The 18,266-nt window shown below is 47.0% G+C and overlaps 1 protein-coding gene across 3 annotated transcripts in view; it reads left to right on the top strand.

Annotated features, from left to right (window-relative positions):
* Etv5 (ETS variant transcription factor 5) overlaps window positions 1-18,266 on the top strand; it is a 63,876-nt gene that overhangs the window by 22,770 nt on the left and 22,840 nt on the right. For all 3 annotated transcript variants that reach the window (XM_041678198.1, XM_041678196.1, XM_041678197.1), the window contains 2 exons: window positions 5,822-5,951; window positions 6,830-7,117. In XM_041678198.1, coding sequence (XP_041534132.1) covers window positions 5,822-5,951; window positions 6,830-7,117 — 418 coding nt within the window. The remainder of the gene's footprint in view (window positions 1-5,821; window positions 5,952-6,829; window positions 7,118-18,266) is intronic.

Genomic DNA, 18,266 nt, shown 5'->3' with positions numbered 1-18,266 from the left:
ACCGTAGAAGGGAGAATGAGACCTTGTAGGTGGAACACGCGAACAGAAGGCATGGATTGCAAAGCATGAAGACTGTAGGCGTGGGGAAGATTAGCAGCCAGTGGGAGTGAAGGAGGATCCCGGACATCTGTGTGGGGGGCAAGGTGTCTGTTCCTGGGTGGATTGGGTGCCAGGTGTGCCCCGTCTGGAAAATGCATGGTAAACATGAGGCCACCGCCACCTGATTTGGCCGAAAGAATTTTTTATGCGTTTTCTGATTGGACTTTCTTTCCCATCTTTTAAGCTACTTTTTAAAACTGCCTCCCGGAAATAGGATCTTGCTTTGCAGCCCATGGTAACCTTGAGCTTATCTTCTAGCCTCTGAGTACCGGGACTTTAGCCACCTCCCACCATGCCTGCAATCAGGGCTGGCTTTCTTTACCATCTTTGTAGGTTTTTGTTTTGCTTTGTTTTTGTTTTGTTTTTGTGGTTTCCTATGGCCCTGGGCTGGTCTCAAAGCTGCTCTGAGGACGGCTTTGAACTCCTGCTCCTCCTGCTTCTACCTCCCAGGTTCTGGTATTACACACCTGAGCCACTATGCCCAGCTCCATCTACTCTTCTAACTAGACTTTTTTTCTCTGGGAGACTATAATAAGATACCTAAGAACTGCTTGGGCAGAAATCCTGGCAACATGCTAGCTGAGAGACTGTAGCCAGCTCCTTTTCCCCCCCTCTATCTGTAAATGGCAAAAGTGCAAATAATGTTTCCATTAGGTTGGAAAGACTTTATGGAATAAAGTAAACCATGGCATCTGGCACGTAGGGAGTGCGAAGCGGGGGGGGGGGGGGTGTCTGCCTGGTTGCCTCTTTTGCGATCTGTCTCCTTTGTTCTTTTCCAGTATTATTGGTTCTTGTCCATTTTCCTTTGTTCGGGAGTACTTTTGGGAGTGGGGAGGTGGCTCAGCAGCTAAGAGCATTTGCTGACCAAGCATGAGGATCCTAAGTTCAAACTTCCAGCACCCAGGTCAAAAAACAAGTGTGACTGCGCGTGCCTATAACCTCAAATGCTGAGGGAATGGGGACAGGAGAGTGAAAGCCAGGTGTGATTGTGGGCGTGCCTGGAACTTCAGTGTTGACTGTGTGTGCCTGGAACCCCAGTGTCGTGTACTGTGCAGTGGGGTGGGGCGGAGGTTAGAGACAGGAGAATTGCTGGGGCTTACTGCCTAGCTCTAGCCACTCTGGCGATCCTGTCTCAGAGAACCTCAGAGAAATAAGATTGAGCAGGATACCTTAATGCCCTTCCTCCAGTCTCCACATGCACCCACATACACACACACACACACATACACACACAAATACTTTCAGCCTGGAATATTGTGATACTTTTATTGTTTTAGGTGTGGGGGGGAGTTCATGTCCTCTCTAATGGACAGAGTAGGTGATGGGAGTGTCTCCTGTTTCTGAGCATGCCATAGAAGGCTGATAGAGTGACAACAGGGAGCTCTTGGTGTCCTCTACACACAGTAGAGCTAAGACGGGACAAGTTCTTCAAGTCCTGTGGGCCTCAGGGGTCCTATGTGTAGGGGATTGAAGGAAGTAGACCGAGGCCCCAGGCAGTCTCTCAACTGTTCTGTGAGCAGAACCTAAACCATCAAATCTCCAGTGCGTGTGTGCCACGAGGCCTTGCTGTTTCCCTCACGCTCACATGGTCAGCACTGGAGTGAAATCTCCCGAGAGTGAAGGCGGTACCATCCTAGAGGCAGCTCACTTTGTGGGGCCATCTCCCATTGAGCGCCAAGGTTTCTAATTAGAGATGTTTATCAGCTCGAATAGCCTACACTTTGAACATTGCAGACTTCTGGGGAGTTCATGACCCTTCCATCTAATCCAGTTCCATCCTTTACAGCTAGACATGTCTGGCATCCGTTAGTAAGTCCACTTTGAAGAGGCGAGCGCTGAATGTTTTCAAAGCACTGAATAAAATTATGTAATTTTATATGGCTCTGTTAGAGTTCTGTGTCATTTCCCTCACTCTCAAAGTAGCTTTGCATAGGCAGAAGTTTCAGTCCCGCTAGCCAGCTCCCAAATAACCACACTTCGTATTGATTATAAAAGCTTAGGCTGGGCGGTGGTGGCACACACCTTTAATCCCAGCACTCGGGAGGCAGGGGCAGGTGGATCTCTGTGAGTTCGAGATCAGCCTGGTCTACAAGAGCTAGCTCCAGGCCAGGCTCCAAAGCTACAGAGAAACCGTGTCTTGAAGAAAACAAAAAACAAAACAAAACAAAAGCTTGTCCTATAGCTTAGGCTTGTTTCTAACTAACTCTTATAACTTAACCCATTTCTATTAACTTACTTTCTACCTCGTGGCTTTATTACCTCATCTCCAACAGTGCTTGCTCTGTATCTCATGGTGTCTCCTGGATACTCCGCCCTTCTTCCCAGTATCCTTTCTGCCCAAGAAATCTACCTAGCTACTGGCCGGTTAGCTTTTTATTAAACCAGTCTGAGTGACATGTCTTCTCAGTGTACAGAAAGGTTATTCCACAGCGATATTCAGATGAAAAAACACAAAGCTTAGAACATTCGTCCTCTTTGAAACTCCTGACTTAAGTGTCCCGTCCCGTCCCGTCCCCCCACCCCCCGTCTGGCACCTGCTGCAAGTAGGCTCTGCCCACAGCCCTCATCCAACAGAACTTGAGGAATTGGGCCCTCTCATTGCTGTCAGGCCTCCCTAGCTCTGCTGTCAACATGGGTTTGTGAAACATGACTTGTTTTTTTGCCATGCCTTTTCTCTCAAGATGATTGATATGAGGGGAGGGGGTAGTTATGGCTAAATCATAGCTAGAATTAACGAGTAAATGTGGACCCTGCCTTCAGCATTAAAAGTGGTTGGTGAGGCCAGGCGGTGGTGGCGCACGCCTTTAATCCCAGCACTCGGAGGCAGAGGCAGGCGGATCTCTGTGAATTCGAGGCCAGCCTGGTCTACAAGAGCTAGTTCCAGGACAGGCACCAAAGCTACAGAAAAACCCTGTCTCGAAAAAAAAAAAAGTGGTTGGTGATAGAGTCAATTTATAAATAATCGTGAAGGGGAGATAGTTTGGGGGGTTTTGTTTGTTTGTTTGTCTGTTTGTTTTGAGAGGCTTTACCATGTATCCAGCCTGGCCACAAACTTCGGATCCTCCCCCTCCTGAGTACTGGGATTGTAGGAGCATAGCACCGTGCTCACAGCAATTCCGAATTTCCTGATTGCTCTCTTTCTGGTAGAAAACGTGAGATTCCACTCCTTGAGAGCCTGGTGGAAGGAGACATTGACTGAGGTGGAGCCAGTAAGCAGCATTAGATTGCCTTTTGAAATGGCTTGTGAATTTTCTGACATTATAATGAAGTTTTCTCTCTGGGAAGCTTTGGTTTGCAGTCTAGAGTTTGCCTTGTCAGGAGAAGTGGTAATTTTAAAATATCTAAAATTTTTAACTATTTTAATAGAATATTTTAGTTAATAAAATAAAAATTTTTAACTTTAAAATATTGTAAAAATGAAGATATTTCTAAAACTTGAAATGAGGACATTTAACATTGCCACAATCATTTCTAAATTTAGGTAAAACTGATTATAAATGACAATTTTAGACAAAGTTAGACTTTGAAGGCTACACATAATTTTTCTTTAAATTGGAGTATTGAGACTGTTCCAGTTATTATTTTTTTAACCAGAAATTTTGACAGCAGGAAAGTAATAAGAAAAAGAAAAGAGGCTGTGACCGAGGGGCCATCCTGATGGCCGCTAAAGTTTCTCATTTATTAACAAAACACAAACAGAGAAGCCTAGCTGCTTTTTGTGGGGGGGGGGGGTCTTGAAAATATTTGATAGCAATTGACTCTTGACTGCCATGATGTCACCATCAGAAACCCATGAGAGAGACTCTAATATTAGATGTCTAAATATAATCCGCTAGTTCTCAACTTATTTCATGGATTCGGGAAAACACAGTTGGTATTATGTAAGAAAGAAATTATGAAAATCCGTCTTCTCCAGTCTGTTGGCAAGACAGCCTTTTCTTGTCTTTATATGTGTGGGGGGAGTGTACACACATGTATGGGGGTCAGTGGGAGTGCACACACGTGTGGGTGTGGGTGCTAATGCATGTGTGTGCCATTGCATATTCAGTGGCGTTTGTGTGGAGATTGGAGAACAAATGTCAGAAGCTTCTTCTCCGTCCGCCATGTGTTCTGGGGGTCGGATTCAGGTTGTCGGAATTGACGTTATGAGAGATACCGATTGTCTCGGTCTCGGTAGAAAGAAAAGGATAATTATACATAGTATAATCACTAGAACTTAGCCAGACTCCTGAAAGTATTTTAGGAGCAAACATTGAGTCAAGGAAGATTTTGGTGGGTCACCAGAACGCTTACTGTGGGTTAGCCTCCTGATGGGGTGGTTAAGTAGTCCTCTGAGAAGCGTGGCCTCATACACCCAGCAGCAGGTAGCTAGGCGGGCAGTATCCATTTAAATCCTTGTTGGAAGGAACAGCCCTTGTGGTACAGTATCTTTGTTAGGGTTCGTCCTGCTTGGGGGGGGGCACTCTGAAGTAGTTTAGCAGCTAGGTAAGACAGAAAGGGCAAACTTAGCTTTCTGTACTCAGGAGTGTGGAGCCTCTGGATAATTCACCTTCAGTTTGAAAAGTCTTATTTCTTTGCCCTCTCATAATCCATGTGGAATCTGTGGTGTGCTTCCAAACACAGCTCCAGCCACTTGTACTTGCTTTGTGAATTCAGGAGAAGCCGTTTGCATTGTCTTAGTCCTTTTTCTGTTGCTGTTAACAGAATAACCCAGACTGGGTAATTTATTAAGACTACATAATTATGTATGTGTAACTATATATATGTGTATCTCTAGTTTATTTTGATTATTGGTTTGGGAAATTGAGAAGTATTTGGTGAAGCCTTTGTGCTAAGCCGAGCGAAAGGGAAGTAGATGGGAAGAGACGAAGCTAGCTAGGTGCACTGAAGGGTGACCTTGTGGTTGCTCATTCAACCCCTGGAGAACGTTCTTCATTCATTGCTCCTTCCACATGGAGCTCTTGCGATCGGACCCCGCCGTTCATCGCCATTACATGGGGAGACAGTCTGAGTTTTAGGGGGGACAAAACAAGCCCAAACCATCACTGGGTACCACGTTCTGAGGCACTGTGATGGAGATGGGCCCTTCCTGATTGGTTGCTGGGAAAGGCTGGGAGCAGGCAGATACAGTGAGCAGAGTCCTCCACAGACTCTGTGTTGTTAGTCTTTCCCTGGAGGACCACTTAGTTACTGTATTCCTTTTATTCCCCTAAACCTGAATGCTTCCTATTCAGAACTAATATTTAGAATTACTTGAAAAAGACTTCAAAAAATCCTTTAATTTGAAAAGATGATTCTGAATAAGAAATATATTGTAGCCAGATGGTGGTGGCGGCATATGCTTTTAATCTGAGCACTCAGGAGGCAGAGGCAGGCAGATCTCTAAGCTCAAGGCTAGCCTGGCCTATAGAGTGGGACAGGACAGCCAGGGCTACACAGAGAAACCCTGTATCAGAGAAAGAAAAGAAAGAAGAAAGGTATTACCGCAGCCAGTTGAAGCCTTTGAGAAAGGATTCTTTGGAGAAGTCTCATTAAGCAACCCTGGCTAGCCTAAGTGCTGGGTGAAAGGGCGCTCACAGCTTGCTTCTTTTCAAACAAAAGGTTGCACCCAGGTGTGGCCGTTGTCCTTGACCTTGAGTTCCAGGTGCTTGCCTGACGCTGAAGGGGTCCTTTATTGACTGCTGTCCTCTTTCTCCCTCCCTGGCTCCTTTTGTGATTTCAGTGGTGCTTCACGCTCCACCTCCCACCAAGATCAAGCGGGAGCTGCATAGCCCCTCCTCTGAGTTGTCATCCTGTAGCCACGAGCAGGCTCTTGGTGCTAACTATGGAGAAAAGTGCCTCTACAACTATTGGTAAGTGGAGGTGAGGGAAGGGTGGGGCGGGCGGGGCGGGGAGTGCTGCTCAGGGAGGCTCTGTGAGCAGAGCTCTAGGTATTGTCTAGCTCGCCTGGGGCAGAGCACGCCTGCCTTGCGGGTAATCTAGGTGTAGCCCGTCCACATTATATGCTATCCACGAAAGGCAAAACTTTCATTAAAACCCTGTAGCTCCACAGGGAACCAAGACCAGCTAGGGAAAGAGCCTGGGATCCTGGGCCATTTGATCTGTGAGTCAGGTAATCTACACTTCTTCCTGTCTGTCATATGTTAATGTGAACTTTAAGCACCAAGGAAATAATCTTCAAATCAGAATAAACAAAAAAGCCTCCACGCTTGTGCCCTTTACTTAAGAATATCCAGGCCCTAGGAATGAGGCTTTAATTTTAATCGTTCTTTGCACTCAGAAGGTAAACACAGATCCGCCTGGAACCCGAGAAGGCTTGTTTAATTCAAGTGCTGTTACCTTCCACAACGATTTTGACCAGTTAGGAGGAACCCTGGGATATTTTGGAGAGGGGACTGGAGAAGGCCCCTAAGTTCCCAGCCTCACCCATCCACCCCTGCACACGCAGAAACAGAGAATTCTTTTAGAAGGAGGGAAAAAAGGAAACCGGAAGCAGAGGCTAAAATTATCTTTGAGAAAAATCACTAGAAGTGTTAAAGGCGTCCTTTGACGCAGAACGCTTGTCACATTTCAGAGGTACAAATATTCCCCCAGGGCTGGAGCGATTTAACTATGTTAATGATGTCACTTCCTGGCAACAATGGGCTGCAAACTGGTGTTCTGCTGGACCTGGTTACCATGCAAATGCTTGACTGCAGTTCAATGGATCCTTCTCTCTTTCTTTTTACAGTGCCTACGATAGGAAGCCTCCCTCTGGGTTCAAGCCATTAACCCCTCCTACCACTCCTCTGTCACCCACCCATCAGAGTTCCCTATTTCCCCCACCTCAGGCAACCCTGCCCACCTCAGCTCTTGCCCCTGGAGCTGGCCCAGTTCAAGGGGTGGGTCCCGCCCCCACCCCTCACTCACTTCCAGAACCTGGGTCACAGCAGCAAACGTTCGTGGTCCCCCGGCCACCACATCAGCCCCTGCAAATGCCAAAGATGATGCCGGAAAGCCAGTATGCATCAGAACAGAGGTGGGTACTGCTCTGGGCTGTCCTTGGTTCCTTCTCCCGGGAGTTCCTCTGCTCATCAGGAGAGAAGCAGTTAGCCATGGTGACCAGTTACCTGTACAGTGACCGCTCCACTGAGGCCGCAGTGAAGTAAGACTGCCGGTCCACAGTGGGTGTGGGCTGGTTATGGACCACCGTGTTCCAGAGGTACTCAGATGGTTTATAGGGTCACAGCAGCGTCCTTTGGAAGCTCATCCACCCGCCTCCAGCCGCAAAGGAGGATGGCTTGCCCTGGGTACACAGTCTCGTGACCGCTACCCCCAAGTTTCTGACTGAGCTGAACCTCTCAGTTAATGCTACTCTTAACTGCAGTATTATCATTCTGTTTGCATCCTGGGGAAATTCTGAGTTCTAGGAGGCATTATTTATTATTCCTCAGATTTTAGCTTATGTCTGCAATCAACGGTTAGTGATAATATCTGCTTTTAGGGTACAAATTTCCTGGTTTCCTCCTAGGTAATTTTATATTTGCGTTGGAGGAAATTGTCTCTAGAGTCCTTCATTTGTCAAATGTAAAGAGGGGAGCCTGGCTTTCTGAGTTCCTTGTCTGTGGCAGTGATTCTTGGCCTTCCTAACGCTGTGACCCTTTAATACAGTTCCTCATGTCGTGATGACCCCCAAACATAAGATGATTTTTGTTGCTACTTCATAACTGTAATTGTGTTATTGTTATAAATCGTAATGTAAATATCTGATATGCAGCCCCCGTGAAAGGGTCATATGAGCCGCCCCCCCCCCCCCCCCCCCGGGGTTGTGACCCACAGGTTGAGAGCCGCAGCTCTGTGGGATCTAGGAATTTGGCTGGTTATAGACTAATGCCTGTCAGACATTTTTACCTGTGTTGGATAACGAGATAACTCAGTCATGACAAATGAGTGGAGTGGCATTACCAAGGACTGCGAGGTGGAAAGCACTGTTCGTGTCTGTCACACCATGTGTTGGGTCAGGGACGCGGAGAAAGGAGGGTGTGGGTGGTTCAGCCCAGTGTCTGTCCAGAGGTTACTCAGTTGGTAACCTTAGCCCTGCCCCCACTGACTCGGACCTCCGTGATAGAGGTGGTTGATGGTCATTCCCATGGTCAAGCCAAGACCCCAATGAGCATTTGTGCTGTATGGGCCTCCGGGATGATCACCAAGCAGGGATAGGGTGAGACATGCGATAGGGCAGACATGCTGGTTCCTGAACTTCCGCTGCCTCAGAAGCCCATCTGAGAGAGCAGCCGACACCAGACCTCGGCAGTTGTCATATATTCGTAACCTCGTTCTTTTTCAAGAGAGTTTTTATGGAAAATGGATTTTTAGGTCAAAAGTATTTGTACGCTTCCATTTTTATTTTACTGGTTTGGGTGTTGTGTTTTTAAATGGCATCTCACTGATTCCCAATGCAGGAGTTACTAATGGGGTGGGGGTGGAGATTGTAGTGATTCTGTCCGGTGTTAGAAATGCCTAGCAAATGTGGGCAAAGGGAAGTTGCCTTGTTAAATCTGTTTGGCCCTCACTTTCCTCCCAGCCCTTGTTTCTTACCCTGAGCAGCGTGAAAGCCTGTATGAACTGATCACAGAACTGAGGGAGAGCACTCTCTCTCTGGAGTCTCTGTTGTCACAATGGCCGACTGAGAAGCCCAAGTATCAGTTGTAGAGTAGACTAGTCTCCTGACTGCCCACCCTCCAGAAACAACAAGGTTTGACTCCCTGGGACTTGTGACTGCCTGCCCTCGGGTCCAGAGGGAAAGCACAGAGGTATTTCTTTTCCACGATGACTCTGGTGTGAAGTGGCCTATCTGTCCTGAACTTCCTGCTGTTTACCCTTGGCCTGTAGTGATGATGGTCCTAAAACTACAAGACCTCATGGAGGTGACGGAGACGCGAGGAAACTGGGGTGAAAGGTGAAGTAGTGTGGAAGCTTCTACAGCAACAAGATGAGAGCCACTCTCTCCCGTGCTCCGGCCTCCCCCAGAGCGGTGCAGTCTCAGGCTGAGTGCACAGTGGAGGCTCTAGGAATGAGGAGGTGGAGGGAAAATGCAGATTCTTGCAGGGAGGGGTGGCTCAGTCTGAAAGTGCTTGCTGAGGCAAAGGCACAACCACCGAGTTGGATTCTCAGACCCCATGTGAAAAAGCCAGGGATGCTGGTCCCTGCTTGTAATCCTCCTGCTAGGGACAAGCAGATCCCTGGGGCGTGCTAGCCAGCCTGTGTAGCCTGCTTGGTGAGGTCCAGGTCCAGTCAGATACCCTGCTGGGGGTGGGGGAGGGGGCGGAATAGAACCTGAGGGATGACCCTGAAGTTGGCCTTCTGTTTCCCCACCACCACCACCACCTTGTGCGTGCGTGCGTGCGGGCGGGCAGGCACACACAGAAGCAGATTCCTTGTTCTTCCACCCCTTGGCAGATCTTGGCCATGACTTTCATGTCACTATAACACTTTGATATAACATGAAGAACGCTCTCCTACCTCAGCCGGGCACGCCTTTGTTAAGTGTAGTCTTTTTGTATGCTAAAGCGAACACAGCTCTGTTGTTGCTGCTGCTGCTGCTGCTGCTGCTGTTTAATTTTACATCAGCACAGTAAAACATGAAATGCCATTTGCCTTGTTTTTCTGATAGTTTTTGAGTTGCAAGGACCCCCACTAACAGCTGAGTGACCTCAGTGAGACCATTTTATCCCTGAACTTTGTTCCTCTCGTAAATGGCAGTGTCTTTGGAGTCCCTGCGTTATCTAGTCTCAGTCCATAGGCCAAGGTGTGTTTGTTTTGTTCATGATGCACCTGGTCTGTCCAGGTGACAAGTCTGTGTCCTCTTCCATAAACGGCTTCCTAATTGCCCCCCCCCCCCCCGTATGTTTGCTGAGAGTCTTGGTCATTTGCTGTGGTCCTGCTCTGAACAGCTAAAACACAGTATAGTCAAATTATGTTCTTAAATGCTCTGTATGATCTGCCTATAGAGTTCTTCACAATGCAGTTTATTTTAAGAAGATAAATACCATATTTGCAAGCTGTGATTTATATTGGTGGTTCCTCCCACGTGGCGTGGGAGGGAATCTTTGTGTATTTGGCAAGCTCCAGCAGATTTCCATCTTCTGCTCCTTGAAGCTGTTTGTCCTTCAGCCAGATCAGTCTTGATGGTCACAAGTGCTGAGAGCATAGCGCTGTATTCTACCCACAGCATGGCTGTGTGTGTTTTCTGTCTTTCCTCGTATCCTATCTCACTGTAGCTCCACTTAAAGAAGCCTCACAGTGTAGCTGCAGAGGCTTCACCGAAAACATTGCTCCCTCTAAGAATCTTGAAATGCCATGCGGTCTCCCACACTTGACATCAGGAAAAGCAGAAACTCAAGACAAAACTTAAGAAAATGTTCCTGAGGTGGGGGAAGAAAAACAAAAACAAAAGTGCTTTTGAGTAGCGTGAAAGAGCATCCATACTGTGGGGCTAGGGTGTTCATTCTCTATCTGTAGAGCCTAGGCTCCAGGAGGTCAGCCATGTTGATTCATTCAGTACAGCCATGTTGGTTCAGCACAGCCATGTGGGTCAGTACAGCCATGTTGGTTCATTCAGCACAGCCATGTTGGTCAGTACAGCCATGTGGGTCAGCACAGCCATGTGGGTCAGTACAGCCATGTGGGTCAGCACAGCCATGTGGGTCAGCACAGCCATGTTGATTCAGCACATCCATGTTGTCAGTACAGCCCTGTTGGTCAGCACCTTTTGGAAGAGGACCTTCCCAACCTGCTGAGAGCAGCGTCCTGCTGTGTTTAATCCAGGCCTAAAGCCTGGGTTGAGCTGTTTTCTCAAACCTGACTTCCTCCTGGAGTCCATTCCTACAGCCTGCCCTTCACCGTTGCCCTTCAGATCTTGTGTAGTTACAGGAGAGGTTGTCTAGAGTCAGGCGTGTGACCCGGCCTGGGGTGTAGACCACAGTATCCTCACCACATGGCTGCCTAACAGCTTGCTGTGTATGGCAGCATGGGCTCACTTCGGGGACTGAAACCAAGTGTCTTGGATTCTTTTTTTTGTTTTGTTTTGTTTTGTTTTGTTTTGAGACAGGGTTTCTCTGTGTACGTAGCCCTGGCTGTCCTGTAGCTCACAGAGATTCACCTGCCTCTGCCTCCGAAGTACTGGGATCAAAGGCAAGGCATAGTTCTATTTTGTTGTGTTTCCTGAATTGTTAATGAAACCTTCATTGACAAACTGAAGACCTTTCTTCTGGCAGCTGAAGGAGAGGGTGTTCTGACTTCTAAAGCTGGTTTCCAGCATTTCGCTGCTTACTTTCTTTTTGTTGTTGTTGTTGTTCCCTTTGTCAAGCTAAAGGAAACTTCCTTCCACCCCTCAGGAAAAGTTAATGGAATCAGTGTTGAAATTTGTCAATGCCTTTAATAATGTCCATTGCACTGATTTATATGAAACCACCCTTGCATTATGTGGCAAACCCAGTTGATCTGTTTTTTTTTTTTTTTTAAAGATTTATTTATTAAGCATACAATGTACTGCTGGCAAGGAAGGCACCAGATCTCATTACAGATGGTTGTGAGCCACCATGTGGTTGCTGGGAATTGAACTCGGGACCTCTGGAAGAGCAACCAGTGCTCTTACCCTCTGAGCCATCTCTCCAGCCCCCAGTTGATGTGTTTTTTACGTTTGTATGTTGGAGCTTGTGTGGCGGAGCACGTGTACGGAGGTCAGAGGCCAACTTGGGAAAGTCCCCTGGCTCCTTCCACTTTAGGTTTTAAGGGATAGCTCAAGTTGTTGGGCTTCGTACAAGCTCCTTGCAGGCTGAGCCCTCCCTGCTCTGTAGTCAATCATATGCAGTTGCTGAACTTGGCTTCTCATGTGTTTGGGGCCTCTGCCTCTAATTTGTGATTGAGGAGAAGGGGGTTTTTCATTCTCGCAGGGGCCTTGTTAGGCTTAACACTGGAGCTGTGCTCATCAAATGAGTTAGAAGATGCCTTTATGTTTGGACTATTTCATGTAGAATCTGAGTTATTTGAAGTTGTTTCAAGATTTACTGGTAAACTTATTCTTGGCATTCTTGTTGTGGCTAGCACTTAAATTTTTTTTTTTATCTTTTAGAGTTTTGCTTTAAATTTCTATGTAGTTTAATCTGTTAAGTGTTTTCTGACCAACAAATTTCTCCACCGACTCAGTAATCCAAATCAGACCAAACGAAAAGATGTCCAGGTTTAATGGATACAAACATTCCGGAGTGGCCCCCCAGGAAAACATGGAGGCAGGGGAGGAGGGGGAACCGGATTGACCAGACCACCGGAGAGGGAAAAGGGGAGACCACGTGCTCATTCTCTGGTGGGGGGGGGGGCGGCTGCTTAAATAGCCTTATGGGAGTGGTCTTGACCCTCTCTGGGGAGGGGTCACTGTTTGGCAGCTTTTTTGGGGATGGAGTTTGGACTGAGGCAACTCCCAGGGAAAAGGGCTTCGACAGGGAACTTTCCACCCCACATTCCAAAATGGATGCCAGGAGCTGGGGTGAAGCCCCCAGCTAAACATAATCTAATAAAAACTTAAAGATATTTGCCCATTTATGTGTTTTAAAATTGATTAGCACAGAGTTGTCCATAATACCTTTTAAAAATTGTATTTTCTCTCTTTTTGACTTGGAATTTCTGAAGCCTTGACAGACCCTGCTGGCTTCTCGACAGAAAAATCTAGCCTCACGAGTCAAGTACCGTCTGTCTGTCTTAGTTTCTTTCTGGTGTCTGTACTGTCTTCTGTAAATGAGTCCCCAGTTACACGGCTGCCTCAGTCCTAATTCTTTTCCACTAACCCTCCTTTAGATACGTTGCCTGAGTTGTGGAGTTTTGTCGTTTAAGGGTTTGCTGTCACAGCTTTTAACTTTAAACCTTGTGCAACTTTATTCTTAGCTCCTAAAGCTGCATTCCTCTGGTCCGTTGGCCAGTGTGATTTGTATTTAGATGTCACTAATAGGGTGTTGAAAGCGGTTGCAGGAACTGCTTAGGTGAGGCAGGAGAGAGAACTGTTCAAGAGTGCCTGCTGCTCTTGCCCAGGACCTGAGTGCAGGTCCCACATCAGGCCGCTTAGAATTGCCTGCAACTTCAACTCCGGGGGATCTGATGCCCTCCTACGGCCTTCAAGGGCACAGACACACACATAAAAATATTAAAATACATCTTTAAAAAACAAAAACTGAAGCTGGGTAGTGGTGGCACACGCTTTTAATCTCAAGAGGCAGAGGCAGGAGGATCTGTGTGAGTTCGAGGCCAGCCTGGTCTACAAGACCTAGTTACACCACAGACTCCAAAACTATAGAGAAACTCTGTCTCGGGGGGGGGGGGGGGCGCACACAACAGCAACAAAAACTTGTAGGCCTGTAGCTCTGGAGTTATGTCGACTGAGAGGCCTGGTGTTGAACCCCCATCCTGCTACTTGGGTGATTCCAGCAGTGTTTCCCCTGTGCTGTGACCCCCACAGGCTTTGTTCTGGTGCCTGGCTGATTTTACTTGCCCCCCCTTTTCAGATTTAGGGGATAGGGAGTGATTGTGGAACCCCAAAGCCCCATAGAGCCAGACCTCCTCCCACCGTGTGGGTCCCGGGGAACAAACTCAGATGGTCAGGCTCGGGAGATGTCTTTATGGCTGAGATAACCGTCTCGCTGGCTTTTAAATTTTTTAAATGTCGCTTTGGAGCCCGCAAGATGTCACAACAGGTAAATGTCTGCTACACAGCTTGACCACCCAAGCCTGGATCCCTGGAACCTACATGAAAGAAAGGTGGGAGGAGAAAAGTAGGTCCTGATATTTGACCTCTGCCCTCTGCTGCCATGAGCCTACCCAATCATACACACCCACGTAATAACAAATAATTTTTAAAAATATGACATTACTATAAATACACTTTTAACAAAAGGATTCTTTCCTACAGTATGGTTACCACAAACGTACAGACTCCAGTTGCTGTATTTTTACAGCTTTTGCATTGCGAAGTCTTTCTCCCTGCCCTTTGACTATTGGAGTTATGCCCTTGCCCCTGCAGCTCGCCAAATCTGCCTCACTTTTCTTCTCAGATGGGCATAAATGAGTCACTCAAAATTAAAACCCAACATTCTGTCCCTCAAAAGGGGATATGGTGGACAATTCATGGGCCTTACTTTGATTGGTGTGTGTGGCCATCCCCTGACCCTATGAGGCCTTGGTATTTGCATAGCTTGGAGTATGTAGATTTTGGCTGGGAGTCTGAAGGTCTCATGTATTGAGAACTTAGTGTGCTCTGCCCAATAACATGCATTATCTTATGTGATCTTTACAACAGATCTTTGGGGCAGGTGGCCTGGTCATCCTTATTCCACTGGTGAGAAGAAAATGAAGGCTCAGAGCAGTTACATAACTTGCCTTAGTCACGCAGGGAGCCAGTGGTAGAGACTGGCTTTCAGCGCAGCTTGTGACCTCACTGCCAGGCTCTCGCTTGCCTCTGCTGCTTCTCTGTTTTCCATCATGTTCTCTTAGCCATTACCAGTGAGATTTAAGCGTGTGGCGCAGTTCTTGTGGAACCTTACCCATCAACTCTGGGTGACGTGACCTCTGAACCGCCCGCGTTTCACCTGCCAGGCATAGACACTCGGTGCCCTGCATTGAAGCTGTACTTTTCCTCTTGCTTCTCTTGCCATTGTGTTTACTCCGTGTGCTGGCAGCTGAGACCAAAAAGGAAATGCAGAAAGAGAACCTAACAGTTTTCATAACGTAAACCAAATGTTGGTGGTGTGGGCGTGCTCTTGAGAGGGAAGGCGCTATATAAATCTGACAAAATAAATAAATAATTTGGCCTTTAAATAAACTGGCACTCAGAAGCCTTGTGCCAGAGTCTGTGTCCCTTTGCTCACCCAGTGTGCCCCCTGTGAGCCGCACTGGGGTCACGGGTGGGGTGGGAGGAGGAGAGGCTGGTGTGATTGGGCTGCTCTCCTTTGGGGATGATCCCAGCAGCATCTTGGTCGGGACTGTTTTATGTGGACCACACGTTCTTGGATGCTTCAGAAAGATTGCTGGGGTGGGGGGGGGTTCAGATGAAGGCCAATGAGTAAAGTTCACAGGATGTGTTTGGAGGATGAGTACTGAATTACTTTATTAATCTCTGAGAATAGCAATTACAGCTGCAAGCTCCGAGCCAATCTTTTTTCAGATATGTTGGTCTCGTGACCTGCCCCAGGCTTCCTTTTCCACCCCCCTTCTGGAAACTCGCAGTGAGGAGCGGTGCTGGTGAAAGACTGCCCTGTCTTTGAGATCTGTCCAGGCCTTGGCTTCGTAAATCCTAGAACTCAGCTGGGGGGAGGGAACAGTTGCTGAATAGGGCCCATGGAAGCATCCTCTCCTAAGGAGGCCATTCAAGGCCAGCTCTAGAGTTACATTCTGGAAGGTGAGAAGGTGAGGATAAGCGGAAGCAGGACCGTTGGTCCCGCCAGCTGCCAAGGCTCTGGTTACAGACCTGAGTGGTGTGGGCCATCTTGGAGCCATCAGACAACTGACTTGTGGCGGTCACCTCTGAAGGTGCAGGAGAAGAGAAACCGGGAGGGGCTGTTCCTGCTGCTGTTCTTCCAAGTGACAAAGGGTTTGGACAGCTAATAAGAATAAAACCTCTGTGTGAGGGTGTCAGATCTTGGGGGTAGAGACAGTTGTTAGCTGCCCTCACACAGACATACATGTAGGCAAAATACCAGTGCAAATTAAATAAAAGTAAAATAAATTACATGAAGAAAGAATAAAGCCTCAGCAATATCTTTGTGTTGTTTTTAAAGACCCCAGTTCAGGTTTTGAGCTGCTGACTGAGGCTGTATTTGAAATGTCTGCCCAAGCCTGAGTTGCATGCATGTGTGTGCTCACTTGGAGACTCTTAAATGACAGGAACTTTAGAACTCGGGTTTCTGCTGAAATAGTGCACCCGTGCCCACTGAACCTCACAGTGGTGGGGTGTTGTTGGCTTTTCTGTCTGGGAAGGCAGAAGAACATACATACACAAGTTGCTCAGGGATCACATTCTAACGTGGTGGTTTTTATGGTGCTGCTTGCAGGCGGGGTTAGTAGGAACTCACCCAAGAGCAGTCCCGTGCTGTGCGCTGATCTTGCTGATCTCGGGGCTTTATCTGTGCCCAGATCTCTAAGGTTAAGGGTTTAAGTCTTGATGCTCTAGAAATCTGTTAGCCACCTGTTGACACAGATTGATTCCAATCTAAGTCCAGTTGTTTGATTACATCTATTAACAAGAACCATGTCTTTTGTTTTCTTAATCTTAGCAATTCTGACTGGGGTAAGATGGAATCTTAAAATAGTTTAGTTTAGCTTGCCTTTCTCTGATGGCTGAGGGTGGCCAACATTTTAAAATGTCTTTCTTAGCACGTGTTCTTTTTCTAGCCCATGATTTAATGGTATCTTTTGTTTTCTTGGTGTTTAGCTTTAGTGTTTAGTTCTTTGTATATTCTAGATACTAATCCTTTGCCAGCCGTAACCTAGCAAAGACGACCCCCCCCCCATTTGATGGCCTCTTCCATCATTAACAGCTTCCTGCAATACAGAAATTTGAATTTCGTGGAGTCCCGATTGATGGTTTTGGCTCCTATTTTGGAAGTCCCTACCTAAGGCTGTATCCTGAAATGTACTCCCTACTTTTTTCTTCTAGAAGTTTCAGAGTTTTGGGTTTGACGTTGAGATCCATTTGAAGCTGACTTGTGTGCAGGGTGAGTGGCAAGGATGAAGCTTCATTCTCCATGTAGCTGCCTAGTTTGACCAGCACCGCTTTATCTGTTGAAGACAACAGGAACGAGAACTTACTTTTGGGTCCATGACGTCAGCTTCTATTCTAGTGGCATGCTGTTTCTGCTTATGGTGTGTCTGACTTGAAATCAGCGGTGATGATAGCTCCCACAGTGTTTGCATCGTTTAGGATTGTTTTGGCCGTTTGGGTTTTTATTGTTTCCCTATGAATTCTAAGATTTTTTTCAATATCTGAAAATTTTTGAGTTGGAATTTTGATGGGGATTGCTTTGAATCTTTAGATTGCTTTTGCTAGGATGGCCATTTTCACGATATTAACCCTACCAATCCATGTGCCTGGGAGGTCTCTCCATCTTCTGGTAACTTCTTTAGTTTCTTTCTTCAGAATTTTAAGTTTTTCATTGTATAGGTCTTTCACTTCCTTGGTTAGTCTGATCCCAAGGTAATTTTTGTTTTTAGTCAAAAAAAATGTTTATTATATTTATTTATTGCTGTGTGAGTGTATACACCACACAGCATGTGTGTGGTCAGAGAACAGTTTATAGGAATCAGTTCTCTTCTTGTTTGTACCATGTGGGTCTTGGACCAAATCCTTGTGGCAAGTGCCTTTCCCATTGAAACATCTCACTAGACAACTTCATCTTTTTTCTCCTTCTTTCTTCTCCTCTTCTCTCCTCCCCTCCCCTCCCCCTTTCCTCTGTGTACAGGATAGAGGCCAGAAGAGGGTATCCAATCTTTTGGAGCTGGAGTAGAAGCAGTTGAGGATTGCCCAGTAGGGTTCAGAAACTGGTTTGGAGTCCTTTGGAATAGGAGCGAGTGCTCCAAGCCCTCTCTCTGGCCCCCTTTTATGATCGCTAATAAACTTTTTATTTATGGCCTTTACTATTTCATGACTGATTTTCCCGTCTGCCTCACGCACTCAGTGACTTACCCACTCTTCTGCTGTAAAGAGACGCCATGACCAAGGCAACTCTTAACAAAGTGAGGTGTTTAATTGGGGCTTGCTTACAGTGTCAGAGTTTATTATCATCGTGGTTGGGAGCATGCGGACAGGCAAGCATGGTGCTGGCAGAGGAGTCGGAGAGCTTCATCCTGACCTATGGGAAAGAGACTCTGGGCTTAGCTGGGCTTTGGAGACCTCAGAGCCCACCCCCAGTGGTACACACTTCCAGCAAGGCCGCACCTCCTGAGCCTCATAAGCCTTCAAGTACTGCCACTCCCTAGTGACTAAGCATTCAAATAAAGGAGCCTGTGGGGGCCATTCTCATTCAAACCACCACGCTGAGATGCTGATCCTCAGTTAGCTTTTGAAAGATTTGGTGCTACTCACCTGTAATCCTAGCATTCAGAAGGCTGGGGCTAGAGGGGCTGGAGTCATCCTGAGACTCAGGCAA

This window comes from Microtus oregoni, unplaced genomic scaffold (assembly GCF_018167655.1).
Source record: "Microtus oregoni isolate MIOR12 unplaced genomic scaffold, Mior012 000029F_ref0000214, whole genome shotgun sequence".
Taxonomy (NCBI): Eukaryota; Metazoa; Chordata; class Mammalia; order Rodentia; family Cricetidae; genus Microtus; species Microtus oregoni.
The sequence above is the reverse complement of the archived record's forward strand: the minus strand, read 5'-3'. Positions and strand labels throughout refer to the sequence as shown.